At 38.7% G+C, this 20,047-nt stretch overlaps 2 protein-coding genes and 1 pseudogene across 2 annotated transcripts; all 3 read right to left on the reverse strand.

The window, feature by feature from the left end:
* Positions 1–787: 787 nt before the first annotated feature.
* Positions 788–2,294, reverse strand: LOC115756687 (annotated as a pseudogene).
* A 2,466-nt stretch (positions 2,295–4,760) lies between these two features.
* LOC115756675 (putative germin-like protein 2-1) lies at positions 4,761–5,614 on the reverse strand. The gene is made up of 2 exons (XM_030696532.2): positions 5,506–5,614; positions 4,761–5,296 (listed from the first exon to the last, which is right to left on the reverse strand). Exons 1-2 carry the CDS (start codon positions 5,612–5,614, stop codon positions 4,761–4,763), a joined length of 645 nt encoding a protein of 214 aa, XP_030552392.1.
* An 8,244-nt stretch (positions 5,615–13,858) lies between these two features.
* Positions 13,859–14,837, reverse strand: LOC115756674 (putative germin-like protein 2-1). The gene is made up of 2 exons (XM_030696531.1): positions 14,726–14,837; positions 13,859–14,394 (listed from the first exon to the last, which is right to left on the reverse strand). The coding sequence occupies exons 1-2, from the start codon at positions 14,835–14,837 to the stop codon at positions 13,859–13,861; spliced, it is 648 nt and encodes a 215-aa protein (XP_030552391.1).
* Between the last annotated feature and the right edge of the window lie 5,210 nt (positions 14,838–20,047).

A 20,047-nucleotide genomic window follows, 5' to 3' on the forward strand; every position in this document is an offset into this window, starting at 1 on the left:
AAAAAGAGCAAAGTAATTTTACCTAAATATACAATAGGCTCCAAAATCCAAGAAAGGGTGATTCTATCATGGACAAAGTGAAAATCCCATTTGTGTCTACTAGTCGTCGGCACACGAAGGGGTCAAAAAAATTGAAACTGAAGAGGGTATGAAAGGTGACCGGACATGAAACATGAGCGACAAGTGGCACTTTTACAGTGATTCGTATACCATATGTTTTTTTTTTTTTTTGGGTCGAAATCCGTATACCATATGTTAACACGATGCGTTGTTGTGACTAAGTATAAAAATATCATAATTTCGTAAAACTATTTTACACGTAATGACTGTATTTAAATGCAAAAGTATCGTAATCATACCTTAGAAGTTCCCGGACAAGACGTTCCTGTGCTCGGGATCAACAGCATTGGAGTCATAAGATAAATGCATGACCAGAACATAACGCATTCTCTCATGGAACCGATTGCTTAGCCCCAAAAATTGGGAGTCATTGGATAAATGCATGCAATCTATAAAGCCGCAAGTCCGATGTAGAAAGCGCAGATTGCCATTCCTAAACACTTTGGAAAGCAGGGAGGATCGTAACGCTAAAAGCTTGCACAATCAGAAGAATTTAGCTTTAGGAACACAAACAAACAAGGCTTTAATATTCGTGATTCTACAGAAAAAAATAATGACGCAAGATTGAATAAATAATTCACAACGACAATGAACAAAGAATTGGTCCTAAATGTCCAAACACACAAGGGAGTCCTTGGGAAGCAATTGAATCTTGACTTTCAAGTTTCTAGAACTTGTAGTGGATCTGACCAGCGATGCTCTTATCGACTTGGAATGCCTTGGCAGGAAGTTCCGTTGCAATATCCGGATTGGATCCGAAAACCGCATTTGTGGTCGTGATGATGCCAGGGTTCTAATTGTCGAGCGGCGATGGCGACGACAATGCCGTATCCGACGTTCCTCTGGTAGTGGATTAGTCCCACGGGCAAAACGAACAGGTCGCCCTTTGAGAGGACTTACCTTCAACGACCACCAAGATCTCTGTTGCACGGGGATGCGTGTGGGGCGGGTTGATGCCCCATGGCGCATAGTCAACTCGAGCAAGTGAGATGCTAAGCGTATTGAGATTTGAGACCCGGCAACTGAGCCACAGTCACGGGACTCACTTTTGATCCGACTGGGTTTGATACGTTGCCGGCTAAGTGAACTCCTCCGAAGTAGAAGTCATTAGCTCGGGCCATCTTGGGGTCTTTGCATGCGAACCCATTCACGAAAACTGCTGGTGACAATGAATTTTATTGTTATGACTCGCATACTTAAAAATATTTTCTCAAGCTATCTTCTATTCTGTCATTTAGGCAGTACTTAAGATGTTTACCTCCATCGGAAGGGTCCGCAACACAAAAATCTTGAAGGGTAGTGTGATCCGCTAAGGCGACAGTAATTACAAAGAGCTGCTAGCCCGAGGAAGAGGACGCGGGTTGCCACGAAAAAATGTGTGGCTGAAACCAAGTGAGGACTCTGCAAAAGAATGTCAAGATCGATCGATAATACTTTGATGTTGCTATGAAGCTATAGGACCATGGATCCTTATTTATACATAACCATGTGGAAGGAGAATATATGACGAACGCTTTTTATTTCTCCGCCGACTATGAAAGCATGTTAGAATGCCTTCTCTCGCCATCGATAAGACCAAGTCGAAGTGTCATGAAGTTGCAGGTTCAACATTAAAAGATAGAAGAATCGGTTATTGTATCAAGCCAACGCGAAAAGAAGAATTTGAATGTACAAGACTTCTCCAAAGCAAGAGGCCGGCTATTCCACAAAGTTGGAATGGGATCTTGCTCGGTGAGAATTCATATGTGTTGAATAGGATAGGCGGTGCCACGTGTCAAGAGAATAAAGATTAAGGGTAAGCGGCCCATGTCATGAGATTCTTCACGGACATTCAGATCCCAAAAAACAGTTCAAGCTGCCTGAATTTGATAAGTTCGATGGTTCTGGCTGCGCACCGGCACATCTTAGGCTCGTTGGAATTATAATGTCTTGCTACTTGAAAGACGACATGCTTATTATCCAGACCATTTAAGAAAGGCCTTACAGGCCTGGCACTTCAAGGGTTTTCCCAGTTGGACGCGAGCAACCTCCTCACCATGGAGATTGCTCCGACCTGGAGAAGTTTTAGAAGAGGAGGGACGAAACATTCGAGGCTCATTATCAGCATCAGCATGAGCAAAGCTCTTCAAGTAAGGCCCCCCATTTTCGACATAGGAGATGATCCAGATTCTCATGAAGACCCTTAGAACCCCACGCTATGGGTTGATGGCCAGCCATACTTGGTCAAGTTTTGCATCCTGGTTATGATCAGAGAAAGGATCGACGACAGCCTCCGCGCCGGTCAGAGTCAAGATGTTGAAGCCTCCCAACGGAAAGCTATTTAAGAATAAGAAGGGTAACAGTGGCGAGCATGAAATAACATACTTCCTAGATGTCTGTTAGGATAGACAAGAGACACTTCTATGATATCCTAATTGTGTCGTATCATATGATTGTGTAATGTGCGGTCATAACTAGACATGTCAAAATGGGTTATAGATCCATTCTTTAATCCATACTAGATGGATTTTATTGTTATATGAGGTAACTATATACAATGGACTGATTTTCAAATAACTAGTTTATTAAGGGTGGTTTGGTGTTTAACTGTTTATGGGCAACAAGGCTGAGTGCGAGGTTGCTATCATTAGCTAATGGCAAATCAACCATTTAGAGTCAGTCGTATATTTCAAAGGCCTCTTATTCTTTTTCCTGGATATTAAGTAAATTCTACTAGTCACCATCATGGGGCCTTCCTTTTTAAAAAAAAAAAATTACTATTTTTAAAACAAGTCAATTTTTTTTTTTCGACCAACAAGTTGAGGGAGATGATATGAATAAAGAGAAATTTACAACAATATAAGGAAAAAAATACTTAGAAAGAATCCGGAGATAGTTCGAATATGGGTTGAGAAACTCGTATTGCAAATAACCAGGTGAAAAAAGGTTAAATGGGTAATTTGGGAATCGCCGTTTATGACCCGATACAAACTTGACCAAACCCCACTCGTTTAACGAGCCTACCGGGAAGGTACAGAGCCATGCATGGTCTTATTTATACATAGGGACTTTGGAGAGAAGAAAATGGATGGTCCCCTCTTGTCGTGCAAAGATCAATTCCAAGACGGTCTCATCAAGTATTAGATAAAGACTCGTTCTGAAGAGAAATTGCTTATTCAAAAGTTTTTTTTTTTTTTTTGGTTAATTATTTGTGCAAAGCAGACATGAGCAAGAAGTTGGCTCTTCCCCTTTCCATAGGAAGAGTCTAAGTTAGTTTGAAAAATGAAAAATCGGATCTCTTTGGAAAATCTGACCAAATTACGCCGAGTGACGGCGCCCTACAAAGCAGTGGTGGCAATTTTCTCGCATTTAGCAAGTCGGGTGGAAAATGCATTAAGCCAAAATTCCGAAAAGCGGTCGGAATAGGTCTATACAAGTATAGCCTAATTAATACGTGACTTAGCAAGTATGGAACCGTAATATCCTCAAACTTTACACCTAATTAATGACATGTTGATGTTAATTCGACATTTGACACAATTGTGACGATGGGGTGTGCAAGTATTGATTAAATGAGATGTAAGTTAAGTTTAGTCGATGTAACATCTGAATAAACTCGTTTGAAAATTTTCATAAAGGATCTGAAAAAAAAAAAAAGAAGAAGAGAGAAATCTTACTTAAATACTCCATGGGCTCCAAAATCAAAGAAAGGGATAACATCTGATTCTATACCATGGACAAAATGTAAACCCCTTTTGTATCTACTAGACGTCAGCCCAAAAAAAAATAAAATAAATAAACTGAAGAGTAGATGAGAGGTGACCGGACATCTTGGTGAAACTAGCTAGAGTGACAAGAGGCGCTGTTAATGTATTCCATTTGCCATATATATACGCAGCACGCTGCTCCGATTAAATATAAAAATATCACAACACTTCATAAAATTATCGTTCACATCATGACATGTTGCAAAAGTATGGTTAAAAATGTAGTTCTATAGTATACTATTATACCTTGCAAATTCTCGGACAAGACGTGCTTATGCTCGGGATTAACAACATAGTTATATGACAAATGTGTTAGATATATTAAATTAGGGTTCCCCTTTTAGTGTATGTATTTTACATTTATACCCTTCATTGTATGCATACTTATATCAGCCTCGTGTCTAATTGTAATCAAGCATTCTATTATCTACTTCCATAAATCTATTATGGTAGCAAAGCAAGATTTGCTTCTTGTGAGTGTTGTACACCAATTTCTTATTACGGCGCTCCCATAATGCACGTAACACACTGTTCCAGAGAACTGCCCATAACCAGAACGTAATGCATTCTCGATTGCTTTGCTCCGAAAATTGGACTCATTGAATAAATGCATGTAAACCAATAAAGCCGCAAGCCAATGTGGAAAACACAGATTGCCATTCCGAAACCCTTTCGAAAGAAGGGAGGACCGTAACACTAAATGCTTACACAAGCAGAAGGATTCAGCTTTAGGAACACAAACAAACAATGTTTTAATGTAATCCTCGTGATCCTACAGAAAGAATAATGATGCAAGATTGAATTAATAATGGACAACAACAATGAACAAATAATTGGTCCTAAATGTCCAAACACACAGGGGAATCTTAGGAGGCAATTGAATCTCCACAGTTTCTAGAACTTGGACTGGATCTGACCGGCGATGCTCTTATCAACTTGGAATGCCTTGGCAAGAAGGTCCGTAGGGATATCCGGATTCGATCCGAAAACCGCATTTGCGATCGTGATGACGCCAGGGTTCTGGCTGTTGAGAGCCGCGATGGCAACAACGTTGCTGTATCCGACGTTCCTCTGGTAATGGATGAGTCCCATGGGGAAAACGAACGCATCGCCCTTGGAGAGGACCTTCGTGATGAGACGGTTGTCGGGGTTGGAGGTGATGAACCCGACCTCGAGAGTACCTTCAATGACCGTCAAGATCTCCGTGGCGCGGGGATGCGTGTGGGGCGGGTTGATGCCCCACGGCGCGTAGTCGACCCGGGCAAGCGAGATGCCGAGCGTGTTGAGCCCCGGCAACTGAGCCACGGTCACGGGAGTCACTTTTGATCCGACTGGGTTCGATACGTTGCCGGCTAAGTGAAGCCCTCCGAAGTAGAAGTCATTGGCTTGGACCATTCTGGGGTCTTTGCATGCGAAACCATTCACAAAAACTGTAGGATACAATAAATTTATTGTTATAACTTGCACGCCCAAAGAACTTTCTCAATGTATCTTATATCCTATCATTGAAGCTATTAGAATTCACTGTTTTGAAGCAGCCGAAGATAGCATTCTGTAGGAATATATAGGCATAAAATGCGACTGATTGCAAAATTATTCCCGTTGGTTGCCTCGAAAAACATTCTCTTAAAATGTTTACCTCCGTTGGAAGGGTTGGCGACACAAAAATCTTGAAGGGGGCTCTGATCGGCTCCTGCGACGATGATTACAAGGGCTGCGACCCCAAGAAAGAGAATGCGGGTCGCCATGAAAGAACGTGTTGACGATGCAATACGAGGACTCTGCAAAAGAATGTCAAGATTGATCGATATTGGTTAATGTTGCTATGAGACTATAGAGCCATGGGATATCACATTTATATATAGCCATGCAGAAGCAGAATTATATGTATCGCTTCTTTATTTCTCAGCCAACTAAGACAGGATTTTGGAATGCCGTCTCTCGCCATGAAGAGACCAAGTCTAAGACGCGGTATCGTGAAGTTTTACGTTCATTCCCAAAAGAAAACAGAATGGGTGATCACATTAAGCCAAAAAGAAAAGATCAAGTATCTGAATGGACATAGAATTGGAATTGGGACACCTACGTTTTGGAGGCCAGCTGTTCCACATTATTTGAAGAGGATATCGTCGCGTGGCGATCTGTTGTGTTGAATCGGCATATGATGTTTCCCTACGAATTGTCAAGAGAACACGGATTAAGGTAAGTATATGGGTTGTGATCAAGCCCACTAGGAAAAGTTAGAGGGTAGATCAGGTCTAACGACCGAACCTCGTTTTGAGCACATCATGCTGGAACTCTCTAGAACATCCCGGTAGATTAAGATGACTCGGGATACTACTTTATAAGTAAATTTGAGAAGGGTGGCTCTATTGCTGCCATCATTTTGGCTAAAGCATTCCTTTTTTTTTTATTTAACAAACCAAAATAAATATCTTTCTCTCTCTTCAATTTATTATTTCTTTTCTTTTATCATACTAACCAATATAACTGCCTTTATTTCTATTTTCTCTATTAAATTACCAATTTCCCAATATAAATGTCAAACCACCCCAATAAAATATCATCTTATAGTTCATCATGTTATTACTTTGTCTAAAGAATGTCGTTATTTTTAATTTATAGTCTCATGCTTTTAATAGAAAAGTTATATAAAAGGTTATACTTTAGTTATAACGGCTTATTAGCACACATTTACTTGTCAATTTTTTTGGGAAACTTTATTTTGAAGTTGAAAATCAAAATTCAATCTAAATATCGAGCATATTTTGACCTTGTAGGTTATTTTTTGAAAAAAATTTGTAGGTTTATGAACTTAAGTATCGCTTATTTGTGTTTTCTTTTGAGCTTTTTACATTTCAATATGAATTGCAAGATGGGGTTGAAGATTGATTTACACATTTTGCACTTTCAAACTCACGTCAGGAATTTTTTTAGGAAAAGGTTTTAAACATTTTTTAAAGTTTTGATCCACTTGCCATGAGATTGAATTTACAATCGATACTAATTACTTTGTTCATAGCAGGAGTTGAACATCATGAAGTTTTATGATCATGCTTGACATTTGATCATGCTTTTAGCAAATTAACCTTTTCCATATTTTGATCAAATTTTCCTTTCCATTTTTATCGAGATCGGCTAAATTAATGAAATTGAATATTAATTTACGATTTTGAAATATACTTTCACTCACACTATTAAAAAAAAAAGAAATTAATTGCGTGATCATAAGCTGTCATAAATAGAAATTTCTTGTAAATGAAAATATGACATCATAAGTTAAAAAAGGAAAAACAATAACAAGATATGATAAATTAATATCTTGATTGGTATAAAGCGAAGCATTTGTATTGTGAGATTAATGAGAGAGATGATAAAAATAAAGATAGTTTTCTGAATCAACCAGATGAACAAAGAAACAATAAATTGAAGAAAGATGAGGGTATTTTAGTAAGTTAATTAAAAAAAAGTGTGACTTAACCAAAATAAGGGTGGAAATAGCGTGCCCATGTGAGAATACTAGAGTAACCTAATGGGCGCACGCCACGTGGCAGTTCCATAGCCGTGTTAGCGCCACGCCGGCAGTCTGCAGAATGTGGGCCGTGATGGGCTGAGCTTGCTTTGACCCTGCGCAGGCCCAACGCTCCTATTCTTCGGGCCCAGCCTGTATACTTTACCCCGTTCAACGCCTGATCGCTGACCCAGTCCAGCTGGGCTCAGACGGTTGGATAGGTTCCCAGCATTTTTACGGCCCTTGCTCAAAATTGATGTCGACAGAATTTAGGCGCTGTGCAAACATTTCCCAAACATTTTAGTGTCCTTGAGAAGTATTTCTATTTTACTTTCGACTTAGGGTAAATTTTTTTCACCAAAAAAAAATAGTTTAAAAAATATTTTTCGAGAAATGATTACTTGAACCACTCGCAAAAATGAATGTGCAAAAAAATAATGAAAACATTTATATTGGCAAAATATTTCAAACGATACGAACGATTATTTTTGAGAAAATATTTTTTTTTCAAGCCATTCATTTTTCTCTAAATAAATGGATCTTGGCACGATAAATAGAGCCTCCATTCTTCATTTTCACGTGAGGTAACCAAATCTAACCATCTCGACTTCATGTTATGCTCTTAAATCGTTGCTATTGATCCTCTTGATCCTTCCGCAAGCCGGTGAAATCAAGAGCGGGATTCTGGCGAATCTCAAGCGTGTACGAGTTGAAGAAAAATGGAGTGGCATCAGGTAAGCGTCCTAGACACCATTTAATATAAGTATCTTTAGGGCGCTAATGTTAGGTTAGAAAAACAAATCAGTAGCCGCTACTTTGCTAGATTAAAAAAAAAAAAAAAAACAAATCGTGCCCGAGAATTGAGACAGCTAAATTTCACTAAAATAGTTTCATTAGCACCTGAAGTATTATAAGATGAGATCACCCAAAGAGCTGCCTTCGCTTTTGGCCTTCCTTCGTAGATCTCCGAAGAGTTGGAACTCGTGAATCTCTTTGGAAAGCGGTTTTTTTTTTTTTTTAATATTAAGAGTTCTTCTTTCCCTTTCCTTAATACATTTGGTTCGCTTTGAAGATCGCACCATCGCTGACAAGCTGTTGTAATGCTGAAATCACCTTTTGAAAAGAGTTGTGCTTTTTACACTCCTTCCTTTTCTAACACACTCCATTTTTTTTTTTATATAGTTTGACCACATTATCCTTTGTGGATCTACTTTTTCAACATCCTCTATTACTATTTTACCAACAGCATTAGGGGTGTGCACGGTCCACGCCGATCCGGTCCCAGTATGGAACCGAGGCCCGCACCAAAAGCGAGGCGGCCCGGATCGGCGGTCCGGTCCCAATGGGACCGCTAACACCTACTATTTATAGAAATATAACCCTTGGATCTAAACTAACAACTTCTAATTTCAACCATCCAACTTAATAAACACACACTTGACCATCGTACAACCATCACATGACTACTTGTAATTTCGAAATAATGAGAAACGACTAAATTAGGAAGAAAAACACTTAAAACAATTGAAAATTGGATTATGCTTCTGCATCATTCTCCTCGAGTTGGAAAGAATCAAGTTCAAAGTGGGATTACACTTGTACTTCATTGAATCTAATTGCGAACAAAATAATGAGTTTGCATAATATACTCAAGACAAAACATAAACCGAGTCAAGACAAAACACAATCGGAGGCTGCGTTGCGAAGGCAACACGTGAGCATAGAACAAGTGGAGAGGAATGGATGTGGAGTAGAAGATGGGGAAATTAAGTTAACGAGTTCTTCAAAAAATTTTAGTTTTTTGTCTAATTGTGTGTGTGTGTGTGTATATGTATATAATTATATATGTATTCTGGGTAGTTTGGTCCAATCCGATCCCATGCACCATGGAACCGAGGACTAGACCGCCCGATCACCGAGGGATCGATCTACCTCAAAGACCGAACCAACCTGATCGGTCCGGTCCAATTTGTTCGCCCCTAAAAAGCATTCCTTTTTTCTTTCTCTCAATGTGATGTGATGTCCCTTTAATTTCTTTCTTTTTCTTATCTTGTAGGTCCCACCTTTCATCTTATCTCCCTTAGTAGAACGACGTTGGTCTCCATATTGATAGTCAGAATGGAGACTTGTTGCGTTTCGACGCTGTGGCCTCCTTGTCGAACTTCAAGGGAGCGGCGGCGGCAGCCGCGGTTCGGTGACATGGGTAGAAGCGCGGGCTCGGAGGGGTGTTTGAGAAAGGGAGAGACGTGGTCAGGGTGGAGGGTGTGAGAGTTATTGGAGGTGGTGGTAGTAGTCGTGGCGGGCTTTGGTGTGACAGGCGCACGGTGAACCAGCGGTGGATGAAGCTCGGACGAGGAAAGATCCACTTATATGTATATGCTCTTACAGCCCCTATTCTGTTGAAATAAATCTAGGAACTTCACACTTTAATTAGATCATTATGTTGCCTGTGTTTACGTACCTGCATTAGGAAGAAAAATCCACTGTGTGAAGCCAACCCATGTGTTGACACACCGAGGAAAACCTGTTTAAAGAAAACCCGAGGAATGGTTTTCAATTTGCAAATCTTGATATTACTTACGTCATAAAAGGACGAAAATGCCGACGTCTAATTAGGCCAAACGAGTACTTCGCAAGCCGTTAATCATATTTCTATAACGCAAACGTACATGGCATACGGAGCCGTACATGCGCGTAAACGACGAAAGGATTTCCACCTGATTACGTATGCGAAAAAAATTCGATATTGTATTGTAATTACGTAAGGAAATTATTTTGATAAGTGCATTTAACTCTTAAGGACTTCATTAAAACAAAATGCAGTATCGAAGAGGCGTTTTCCCCTCGTAGCTTACATTCCTCTTAGAACCTGCCGTTCCCGAGAGGCACTGCGGACCGGCAACTTCTTCACTAGAGAATAGTCAGCGGTAAATATCTAGAGGGTTCGGGCACGTTTAGCTTTCTATTGAATCCTTGCAACTATGGTTTAATTTTCTCGCATGTGCATGTTACATTTGAGCGTTGACTTTTTTCTTTTCTTTTTCTTTTTGGATAAGAACAGCAGCAATGTCAAAACTTTTGTACCATGTTCACTTAAGTATCATAATTTTTTTTTTCACTTACTTTAAGTGCCACAAATTTTCAAAAAATATAGATTACTTAAATTCCATCTTTCATTTGATTTGCCAGAAAATCTGGCATGGACAATTTATTTTATTTTTTAGTTGTTGATTTCATAATTTTTTTTCTATTATCTTTTATTTTTGTATTTTCTCCCCCCCTAATTTTTTTTGCTTTTTTCTATGCTAGTGAGGGTCACCGACGACCCTCGCAGGTCGAAAAGGCCTCACGCAGGCCGGGTGAGGGCCGCCTCAACAGTGGATGACTAGGCTGCAGAGGCCTTGAGCGACGCCATCGCCACCCTCACTGCCGCCCTCACTGCGGGTCTTCGCGGCCGGCGAGGGTCGTTGGCTACCCCTCACCGGCACAAATAAAAATAAAAGGAAAAAAAGAAATATCTACGTTGGAATGGAAAATTAAATAAAAAAAACCCACGATTTGCCGCAAATGACACTCACATGATGGATTTTACTCCGATGTGGTTCTTAGGTGAGCGAAAGAAAATTATGGCATGCAAGTGAGCTCTGTACGAAAGTTATGACATTCTTGTTGTTCTTGTCCCGTTTTTGTTTGTTTAATGTATGTTGTTAATGCAGTACTAAATTATCTATGCCTGCTATAATTCTTGTCATATTGAACTGCCGTGCATGATCTGGTCACTGGCATCGGAATGCATGGGCGCACACAACATACAATCGGACCTGGTTCCTCTAGGATGGTGGTTGACCTCTGATCTGATCTGTGTGTAAAGTTGCCGCCTAAATTGGAGCGTTTCGAACAAGATCGCGGTGCTTAATCGTGCCGAGCTGCAGAACTGAATGGAGAAATGAGAGGGAAAAGCGCGACAAACGAACATACGCCGTCATCTCAGGAAAATTAATTCGTTCTCCTGTAAGTGGAAGGTTGCTGGGCGGTTATTATCGCTAGAAAACTAATTTTCGTTCAAACACTAAAGCTCCATTCATTTTACGAAAAATAACTTTCAAAAAAAAAATTCCGGATTTCCTCCTTTCACTCCTTCACATTACTTTTTATTTTAGTTATTTTCAAAAAATAATTTTCAATTTTTAACTTCTAATATTCTGATATTTATGTATTTTTCCCCTATTTCTTTGTTTTTCTTTCTCTATCAGTCGCCAATAATATGGCTATGGCCGGAGACCAGCCTCGGGCAAGGCCAAGCTTCTCCTTGGCCGGCGAGCTTGGTCTCGCCGGTGGTTGCCAAGGCTAACAACCGGCTAAAGAAGAAGGGAAAAGAAAAGAAAAACAAAAAAAAAATTAAATTTAAAAATAAATAAATAAAATTTAAAAATTCTTAAAAGGGTTGCACAGAGAAAAATTAAATCCAAATTTTCATACCAAACGATGGAAAATATTTTTTGGTTCATTTTTAGGGTTCAGCCGGACATAAAAAAATATTGTTATTTACCTGAAAAATGAATTTTTTAGAAAATATTTTTTGAAAAAAATCATTTTTTTGCAAAATGAATGGAGCCTAAGTCTACCGACATTTATTCTAAAAAACTCAGTCATAAATTTTCAATTTTATTAATTGAGTCTTAAACCTTTTCCATTTTACCAAATGAGTCCATTCGTCAATTTTGGCCGGAAATTGCTAACGTGAATATCTACCCCCCTACGTTGTATCGCCGACACTAGCATAGACAATTTTTACTTAATTTTAATTTTTTTGAGTTTAATTTTAATTTTTCCATTTTAATTTTAATTTTAATTTTAATTTTAATTTTCCTTTTTTATTTTTTATGTTCTTTGTTTTATTTGCCAATGAGGATCCCAGTGACGAGCAAGGCCGCGAAGCCCTTGCCGAGGGCCATCACTACCGGCGCTGTGGGAGAGGCGACCCTTGCTTAGATTTGCCCGAGGGCTCGGCATGGCCACGATGGCCCTAGGTGAGAGCTTCACATCCCCGCTAGCGACAACCGCAGGCAAGGGCACAAAGCCCTTGCTAAATCTAAGCAAGAGCCACCTCGCCCGCACAACGATGGCCTCGCCAGGGCCTTTATAGCCGAGGTAGCCCTCGCGAAGATGGACGAGGCCTTCGTTGTTGGCAAGGGTCGACGGTGACCTCCATTGGCAAAGAAATAAAAACACAAAAGAAAGAAAAGAAAAAAAGGAAAATAAAGATAAAATAAGTAAATAAATAATTAAATAATTAATTAAATAAATAATTCAAAGATGTAAAATATTATTAAAAATATCCATGTCAAGGTTGGTGGTGTCGAGTAGGACGGCATCGACATATCACTTCCAAACGACAGTAAATAACCAAGTACTAAATATAGATAATGTAATGTGGTTTCTTAGGCAGATTGACCCCATGCAAAAAATTTATGATTCTCTTATCCAAAACAAAATTTGATTAAATCAAAGTAGGAATCACTTCATTTGCCTACACAATAAGAATGATTGAGACCTTCGAATGCAAAATATACAAATTGAACGAGTGATAAATATGCAGTGATGTAATGCTTTTTGGTAGACAAACAATTCATGCAAAGATAGTATTATTATCATATGACCCACATATGATATTTCAAATAAAATAAAATACTTCAAAGAGCTTATTAAACTGCCCTATAGTACATTAGGAAGATGTGAAATTATGAGTAATGACAGAGTAAATTCTATCTTAGGCTCTCTCTTTTTTTTTGTGAAAAATGAACATTTCAAAAATTATTTTTTTAGAAATAATTGCTTATATCGCTTAAAAAATTGAATGAACAAAAACATGTTCACAATTCGTGGAAATATTTAGCCATAAATTAGTTTCAACAATGAAAAATTCTTAACTGACTAATTATTTTAAGTAATATAAACGACTATTTTTAGATAAATATTTTCAAATAAGTCATTTTTCTCGAAACGAACGAGGCCTTGATAACATACCAAGAGAAAAAGGAATTTCAATTCCATTTTCAAAAAAGAAAAAGAAAAAGTCATCACATTCTTTTTACATAGCGACATTATTATGTTGACAAAGGCATAAACTTATTTAATGCGAAGGTTCTTTTGGCCATTTTTGGTTTGCCGTTGATTGCTCATGCTAATAAATGAAGGTGGTTAACTGTCGGTGTTATGACATATATAGCTGTCTGTCATTTGGGAAATGAAATGAATCTACTACATTAGTTTCTGACTAGTTTTAAAGTACTGATTTGAGAGGGTAGCGTAGCCATATGAAACAATTAGAGTACTAGAAGATTAAACGTGATAAGCCACAAACAACATAACTGTCCATAGATGTCAACACGAACAGACAAATGGACATGCTCTCAAAAATGACGACAAGCAGCAACAGCTTCAAGAGGCGGTTCAGTTCTAGAGTTATTCAGTCTCATCTCTAGAATTTTGACTGGATTTGACTAATCAATTTCTTATCCACTTGGAATGCCTTGGCGAGGACGTCGGTTGCAATGTCGGGCATTGACCCGAAAACCGCGTTCGCGATCGTGATTACACCGGGGTTTTGGCTGCCGAAAGCAGCGATGGCGATGGCCTTCGTCTTCCCAATGTTCCTCTGGAAGTGGATGAGCCCCTGGGGGAAGACGAACGCGTCGCCTTTGGAGAGGACCTTCGAGATGAAGCGGTTATCCGGGTTGGAGGTGACGAACCCGACCTCAAGTCTCCCCTCGATGACCGTCAGGAGCTCGGTGGCGCGAGGGTGGGTGTGGGGCGGATTGATGCCCCAGGCAGCATAGTCGATGCGGGCGACCGCGACGCCGAGGGTGTTGAGCCCCGGCAACTGACCCACGGTCACCGGAGTCACTCTCGACCCGACCGCGTTGGACGTGTTGCCCGCCAAGTGAAGCCCGCTAAAGAAGAAGTCGTTGGCTTGAACCGTCTTAGGGTCCTTGCATGCCAAGCCATTCACCAGAACTGCAAGAATGGACAATGCCAAGTCATAATGTAACTATCATCAGTGACGGTTTGAGTTAACTAAGGATGTTGTCTCCATTGAATTGACCAAGGTAATTTGATAATATAATTTAGTAAATTACATGACTAGCCGACACTCCCTTACTCTTGACTTAATGCTGAGACTTTCAAAGGAGCCATTCGAACATACCATCCTCTCGACAAAATCACGGAACGTTTGTGACGATAAATCGACTCCCTCTTGATTTTGCGTCCAAATTAAGAGATCACAATCCTAATATTCTTGGGTAGTTCGATGTGTCGTACGTCAAACATCGGCTTGGCTTTTTACCTGCATTACTCGGGTCGGCCACACAAAAATCCTGAAGGGGACTTTGTTCGGCGGCAATGGCTGCGGCGATCAACAAAACCGCAAGCCCAGCGATGAAACTGCGGCCTGCCATTCCAAAGCAATGCGGTGATGATAGAGAAAATGTTTCTAAAATCTAACGGGAAGATATACCAGGTATGTGAATGCTTAATTCGGTGCCAGTGTGCAGATTTACGATCTTGCATTGCCTTTTTATAGAGAGGTCGATCGAGTCTTCATTATGCAAAGTTTGAGAATGGATAAGAATCGTTTTTAAGAATGCCGTCTCCCGCAAACTGTGAAGTATTCAAGTCCAAAACGCCAGACAGGGAGTTTTAGGTAAGAAGCACATAACAAATTTTAAAAACAAATTGCTTAAAAATAAAGAACTTTCTATGATTAATAAGTTCAGAACTAGCAATAGTTCAAGAGATAAGGTTTAGGTCAAGAGATAAGGTTTTGTAGTTAGAGGCCGGCTATTGTCGCATGCAATGTAATTATATTACACGTGAAGAATCTAGTATTTTGACCTAGGGAGGACGGTATGACATGACAAATGTGTTAGAGCAATTCGAGATTAAATGACGATTTTATATATAAAAAAAAACTTAAGTTTTGGATATAATTGATTTTTCATTATTGAAATTTGCTTACATGGTTGGTCCTAATTTGCATGGCAAGACTTTTGTTTTAGAAATCAATTTTTGTAAGCAAAAGTTGATTTTTCTACTACTTGGAGAGAAGTAATTTTTTTTTTTTTACTTCTTCAATTGACACCAAAACTATTTCTCAAGTAAAAAAGAAAAAGGTACTCCAGGAGTAAAAAAATAAAGTTGCTTAACCAAAGAAATTTATGCCCTAGAAATTGTGTTCTTGAATGAATTTATGCTCTAGAAGCACTTATGAAACAGAAATTCTACTCGAAAAGTACCCTAAACTTCTCTCTCTCTTTTTCCGAATGGATTGTAGCTTGAATTTCGAATGAATTAATTGTGGTCTCACAAAACCATGGCATTGATCTCAATCTTCCCAGTTTTGAAGATGCCCTATTTATCTCTATTGATCGTGATAAGACTTCGTGTGTCCATGTGCCCGGACAAATTCCCAAAGACCAGCTTGTTAAACTCTTTCCCGATAGTTGGGTAACCAACTATGAAAAACTCCACCGGAACACCAAACCAATCCAATCCTCCGAACCCCATTTTACCAAAAAGAAAGATTGTACTGTGATCGTCAAGTTCACCAAGGAAAAGGAAGATTCCTCTTTTGTCTTCCCTTTTTTCCCTACCATTGTGTGTTTTACTCCATGTCCAACTGACCCAATCAATATTGAGTGTCTTGATCCTAAAGAGTTTGTTCAGTCCTTTAATGCGGATGGGCAACCTGTCCATTATTTCAAGGATCCTATAGGATATTGTTTTTGGGACATTGATTGTGCTTGTTCGTCATGTTCCCGACAAGAAGAAGAAGATGACTGACCATCTTCTAAGAAGAAGAAGAAAAATGATTCTCTCTACCAGAGATACCTTGATGGTGACCTTACGGTGGGACCACTCGGAAAAAATAGTAGAAGATAGCAATACATGATTGAGTATGGCTCACCCAAGCCTCCTCAAATTACTTCGCTACCACCTCCTTAAAATGCCGATCAAGGTCTTTCCTGGCCATAGAACAACACTTTTGTTCAAAGAATTCCTTTCACTTGAGTTCTTTAGTATTATCGGGTTGGTCGACGAAGACCGGATGAATAAGTTGGATAGCCTCATTAAGGGTCATTGTATGAAACATCATCTAATCTTGTTCTGTTGCTGTTTTCCACCAATCCTTTAAGGCTCTAGTGAATATACTAGTGAAATCAAGCAGTACTTCATAAGTGTTGTGCTCTAAGGTGCCTAGTAGTCAATCGGGCTTGAAATTCTTGGAAAGCAGCACTAAAACAAGATCGGATGATGTTCGTTACAATGACCCTCGATGAGACTATTCAGCTTATTTATCTATTCTTTGTCGGCCAACCCGATAATACTAAAAAAATCAAGCGAAAAGAATTCTTTGAACGAAAGTGTTGTTCTATGGCCAAGAAAGACTTTGATCGGCATTTTAAGGAGATGATCAAGCTCTTTTACCTGCTTAGCGCGAACCCAAATCTTAAACCTATCTTCTTATCTTCTATCACTAAAGAAGTCAACCAAGTTGTTGAGAAAACTTTGCAGGCAAGAAAAATGCCTCTAGCAAAAGCCACACTTGGAGAAATCCAGCAAGAAATTCATATTACACTCGAAGAATTGTACCTCAAAAAAGAACTTTTTAGATGTTATCTCCGAGAAAATCGAGATATTGACTGAGCCTACGCTAAACCCGATCTTAAGATCAAGTGCTCCAAAGATTGTAATGACCCTTCTTGCTCGGGTCATAAGAAGAAAAGGCATTTCAAGAAATTCTCTTTTAAAAGGAAGAGGCGTGGTAAAGGCAAATGGAAATTCCTTCGACAAAGAAAGCATTCTTCTCATTCATCTTGAAGGAAAGCCAAATTAGATAGATGCTATATCTTTAATAAGAAAGGACGCTCTGCTAAAGCCTACCATTAAGCAAAGCGTCAAGGCGATTACCTGATCTAGAAGATAGCACAAAGCACGGAGATTTCTCCCGATGATGATGATATTGAGTCAATATTTTTCATTGATGATGAACCATCGCCGGAAACCTTTGTGTCATAAAAGCCAGTTTTTTTGATTTAGATTATCAATCACTAGGCGACATCTTTGCCTTCTTTCCCAACTCTCTCTATGATTCTTTCCATATTTGACATTCTTTTTTCATTCTCCATATATTCATATCCAAATATTCACTTCCAAGTATGATAAATCCATTGAATTAATACTATGAAAAATCCCAAATTGATACAAAAGTAACAAACGGTGGATAAAATCTGAAATTGTTACACTCATCAACTACTACGTGTCATTCAACTCAGTAATTTAACAGTAAAAATTAAGGAAAAACTAACAAAGGTTAAACTTACCACATGTGTATCAGTTTGAGATATTTGGTGTCAACAAATTATTTTGGAGTAAAATTATCACAAGTGTACCAATTTGGGGTATTTGGTGGTCAAAATGCTAAATTTGTCACGAGTATATTAATTCAATATTTTTGATAGTCAAAAAATTAGTTTATGATAAATTTGTTACTACTGTACTAATTTAAGGTGTTTCCTGGTACTAACCCTTAATCAAAACCATATTGTTCTGCAACACCACCTTTCGTTATTTTCTGTTCGTCCTTTTATATTTCCTCTCTTTTCATTACAAATGCGCGCAAGCTAAATTGTATGAAGCATTTTTATGTGATGACCAGTTCGAACCTTGTTGGTAATCTTTGTTAGTTAACACATCTCAAATCTAAATTACAATTATATACAATTTGCAACTTCGAACCAAGAATTCCGTTCGAAAAGGAATATGAACCACAGATAATTGCATCAGACAGCGAATTACTAGACCTTTTTTTTTTGTCAGAGAATTACTGGACATTAAAACCTCAAGAGAGTTCTTGTAAATTAATATTGTAGACGTAATATTCCTTTAAAACAGGATTTTAATTATTAGTTATCAAAATATAAATGATTTTGAAGTAATTGTCGGCCAGAAAACTCGAGAACGCGATCCGGATCCCCTAACATAAAGGTAGGAGTGACATTGAGAGATCCGATGAACTGTCCGGATTCATCCACATCACCTTTTGAAAGAGTAGAAAATTTTTTTTTGTAGGAAATTTCAAAATTTTTAAAAAAATGATATGGATCAATTCGAATAATTTATTTTTTATTTGGACGGATCAGATCGATCGTATCATCTGAACATTGAGCACTGTTAGGGGATCTGGTTTAAAAAAGAACGCCTCCTCCGTCAAAAACGGAGCAGAATGAAGCGTGAGCGGAAAAACTCAAGAGAGAAAAAGAAAACTGCCGTAACGCGTCGGTTGTTGAAAACTCTCCCGTCTTTGACCGAAAAAAAAAAGAAAAGAAAACTCTCCCCGTCCACTTCGGTTCTCGCACACGCGCGTGCACGCGCCTCCCCAATCATTTCCTCCACGCTTTCCATCCCTCCTTTTGTCCTCACTAGTTGCCCCACTTCCCGAGTAACAACTCCGTGGACAGGATTCACGTGAGCCCAACGAATCTCGACCGGAAGATGGCTGCGTTTACGCACTTGGACGGATGAGATCACGGGTGGGCTCGCGTGGGAATGAAGCACGTTACAATTTCCTTTACCACTCTTCGCCTCCCTCGTTCCGAATTCAAGTCACGAGGAAAAATATCTTCTGAGGAAGACAGAAGGGAAAGAAAACAGCGCGTTGAATCCCACCACCGCGGAAATTTCCATTTTTATTTATTCGTATTTTCATATATATATATATAGTGAACTCCTTTCTACCCTATCATTTATATTCTGAATATACACATATATGTGTGTGTTATCAATATTTATTACATATTTTTAGTACATTGGTAATAAATTACATGTAAAGGAATGATAGAAGGGAAAAAAAAAAAGAAATAAAAAAGAAGATGGGAAAAATAAGTAAATAAAGATAAAGCAGAAGAACCAAGGTTTTAAATGAACAAACTCATACTTGAAAACGATTTTTCTAAATCTCGAAAAATGAGGAGCAATCAGATTCCTGAAAAACAAAAAAACAGGGTACCCTCTCAATGTCCTTTTCCTCCGTATCTCTAGTTCATTTGAAGTTTCACAATTTCTTCGTAATTATTTAGTTCATGTCAAAGATCTATGAAAAGTCCACGAAAGCAGCAAGAAAGTCGAAACTCCTTGTCCTCTGTAACTCCGTGGTTCGGTTTGGAATTTCATGAAAATGGCATGAGAATCGAAGCACTATACTCTTTGAAATCACGAGAGATAAATAGTCATGCATCTCTCTCTTACTATATTTGGCTTTTGATACTGATCTACCTCATTGGTATTGTCGTACTTTCTTTACATTTCTTATCATAGTCGAACCCGTAGCTTTGAGCTCCTTTGCAATTTGAAATTCATATCATACAATAATCTTGGATGGATTGATGGAGGTTACCTCGGTTTATGCATTTTTAGTTTCTTTAGCAAGAAAGAGAGATTCTTTCGATCACCGTTTGTGCATATTCAAGTTCATTTACACTGATATGTCATTCATATCGGATAATGGACATGATTGGATATCAAGCCTCGTTACATTTGTTGATTATTCTATATTCTATTCGGTACTTCGATGTAATATAGCAAAAATTTTGAATTATATATTCTATAA

This window comes from Rhodamnia argentea, chromosome 9 (genome assembly GCF_020921035.1).
Source record: "Rhodamnia argentea isolate NSW1041297 chromosome 9, ASM2092103v1, whole genome shotgun sequence".
Taxonomy (NCBI): Eukaryota; Viridiplantae; Streptophyta; class Magnoliopsida; order Myrtales; family Myrtaceae; genus Rhodamnia; species Rhodamnia argentea.

What these genes read in the sequence shown, in the direction of transcription:
- LOC115756675 (XM_030696532.2), bottom strand. Translation starts at nt 5,614, where the DNA reads ATGGCGACCCGCATTCTCTTTCTTGGGGTCGCAGCCCTTGTAATCATC. An exon ending in CGCCAACCCTTCCAACGGAG is followed by an intron (nt 5,297 to 5,505) that starts GTAAACATTTTA and finishes TGTATCCTACAG; the next exon opens with TTTTTGTGAATGGTTTCGCA.
- LOC115756674 (XM_030696531.1), bottom strand. Translation starts at nt 14,837, where the DNA reads ATGGCAGGCCGCAGTTTCATCGCTGGGCTTGCGGTTTTGTTGATCGCC. An exon ending in GGCCGACCCGAGTAATGCAG is followed by an intron (nt 14,395 to 14,725) that starts GTAAAAAGCCAA and finishes CCATTCTTGCAG; the next exon opens with TTCTGGTGAATGGCTTGGCA.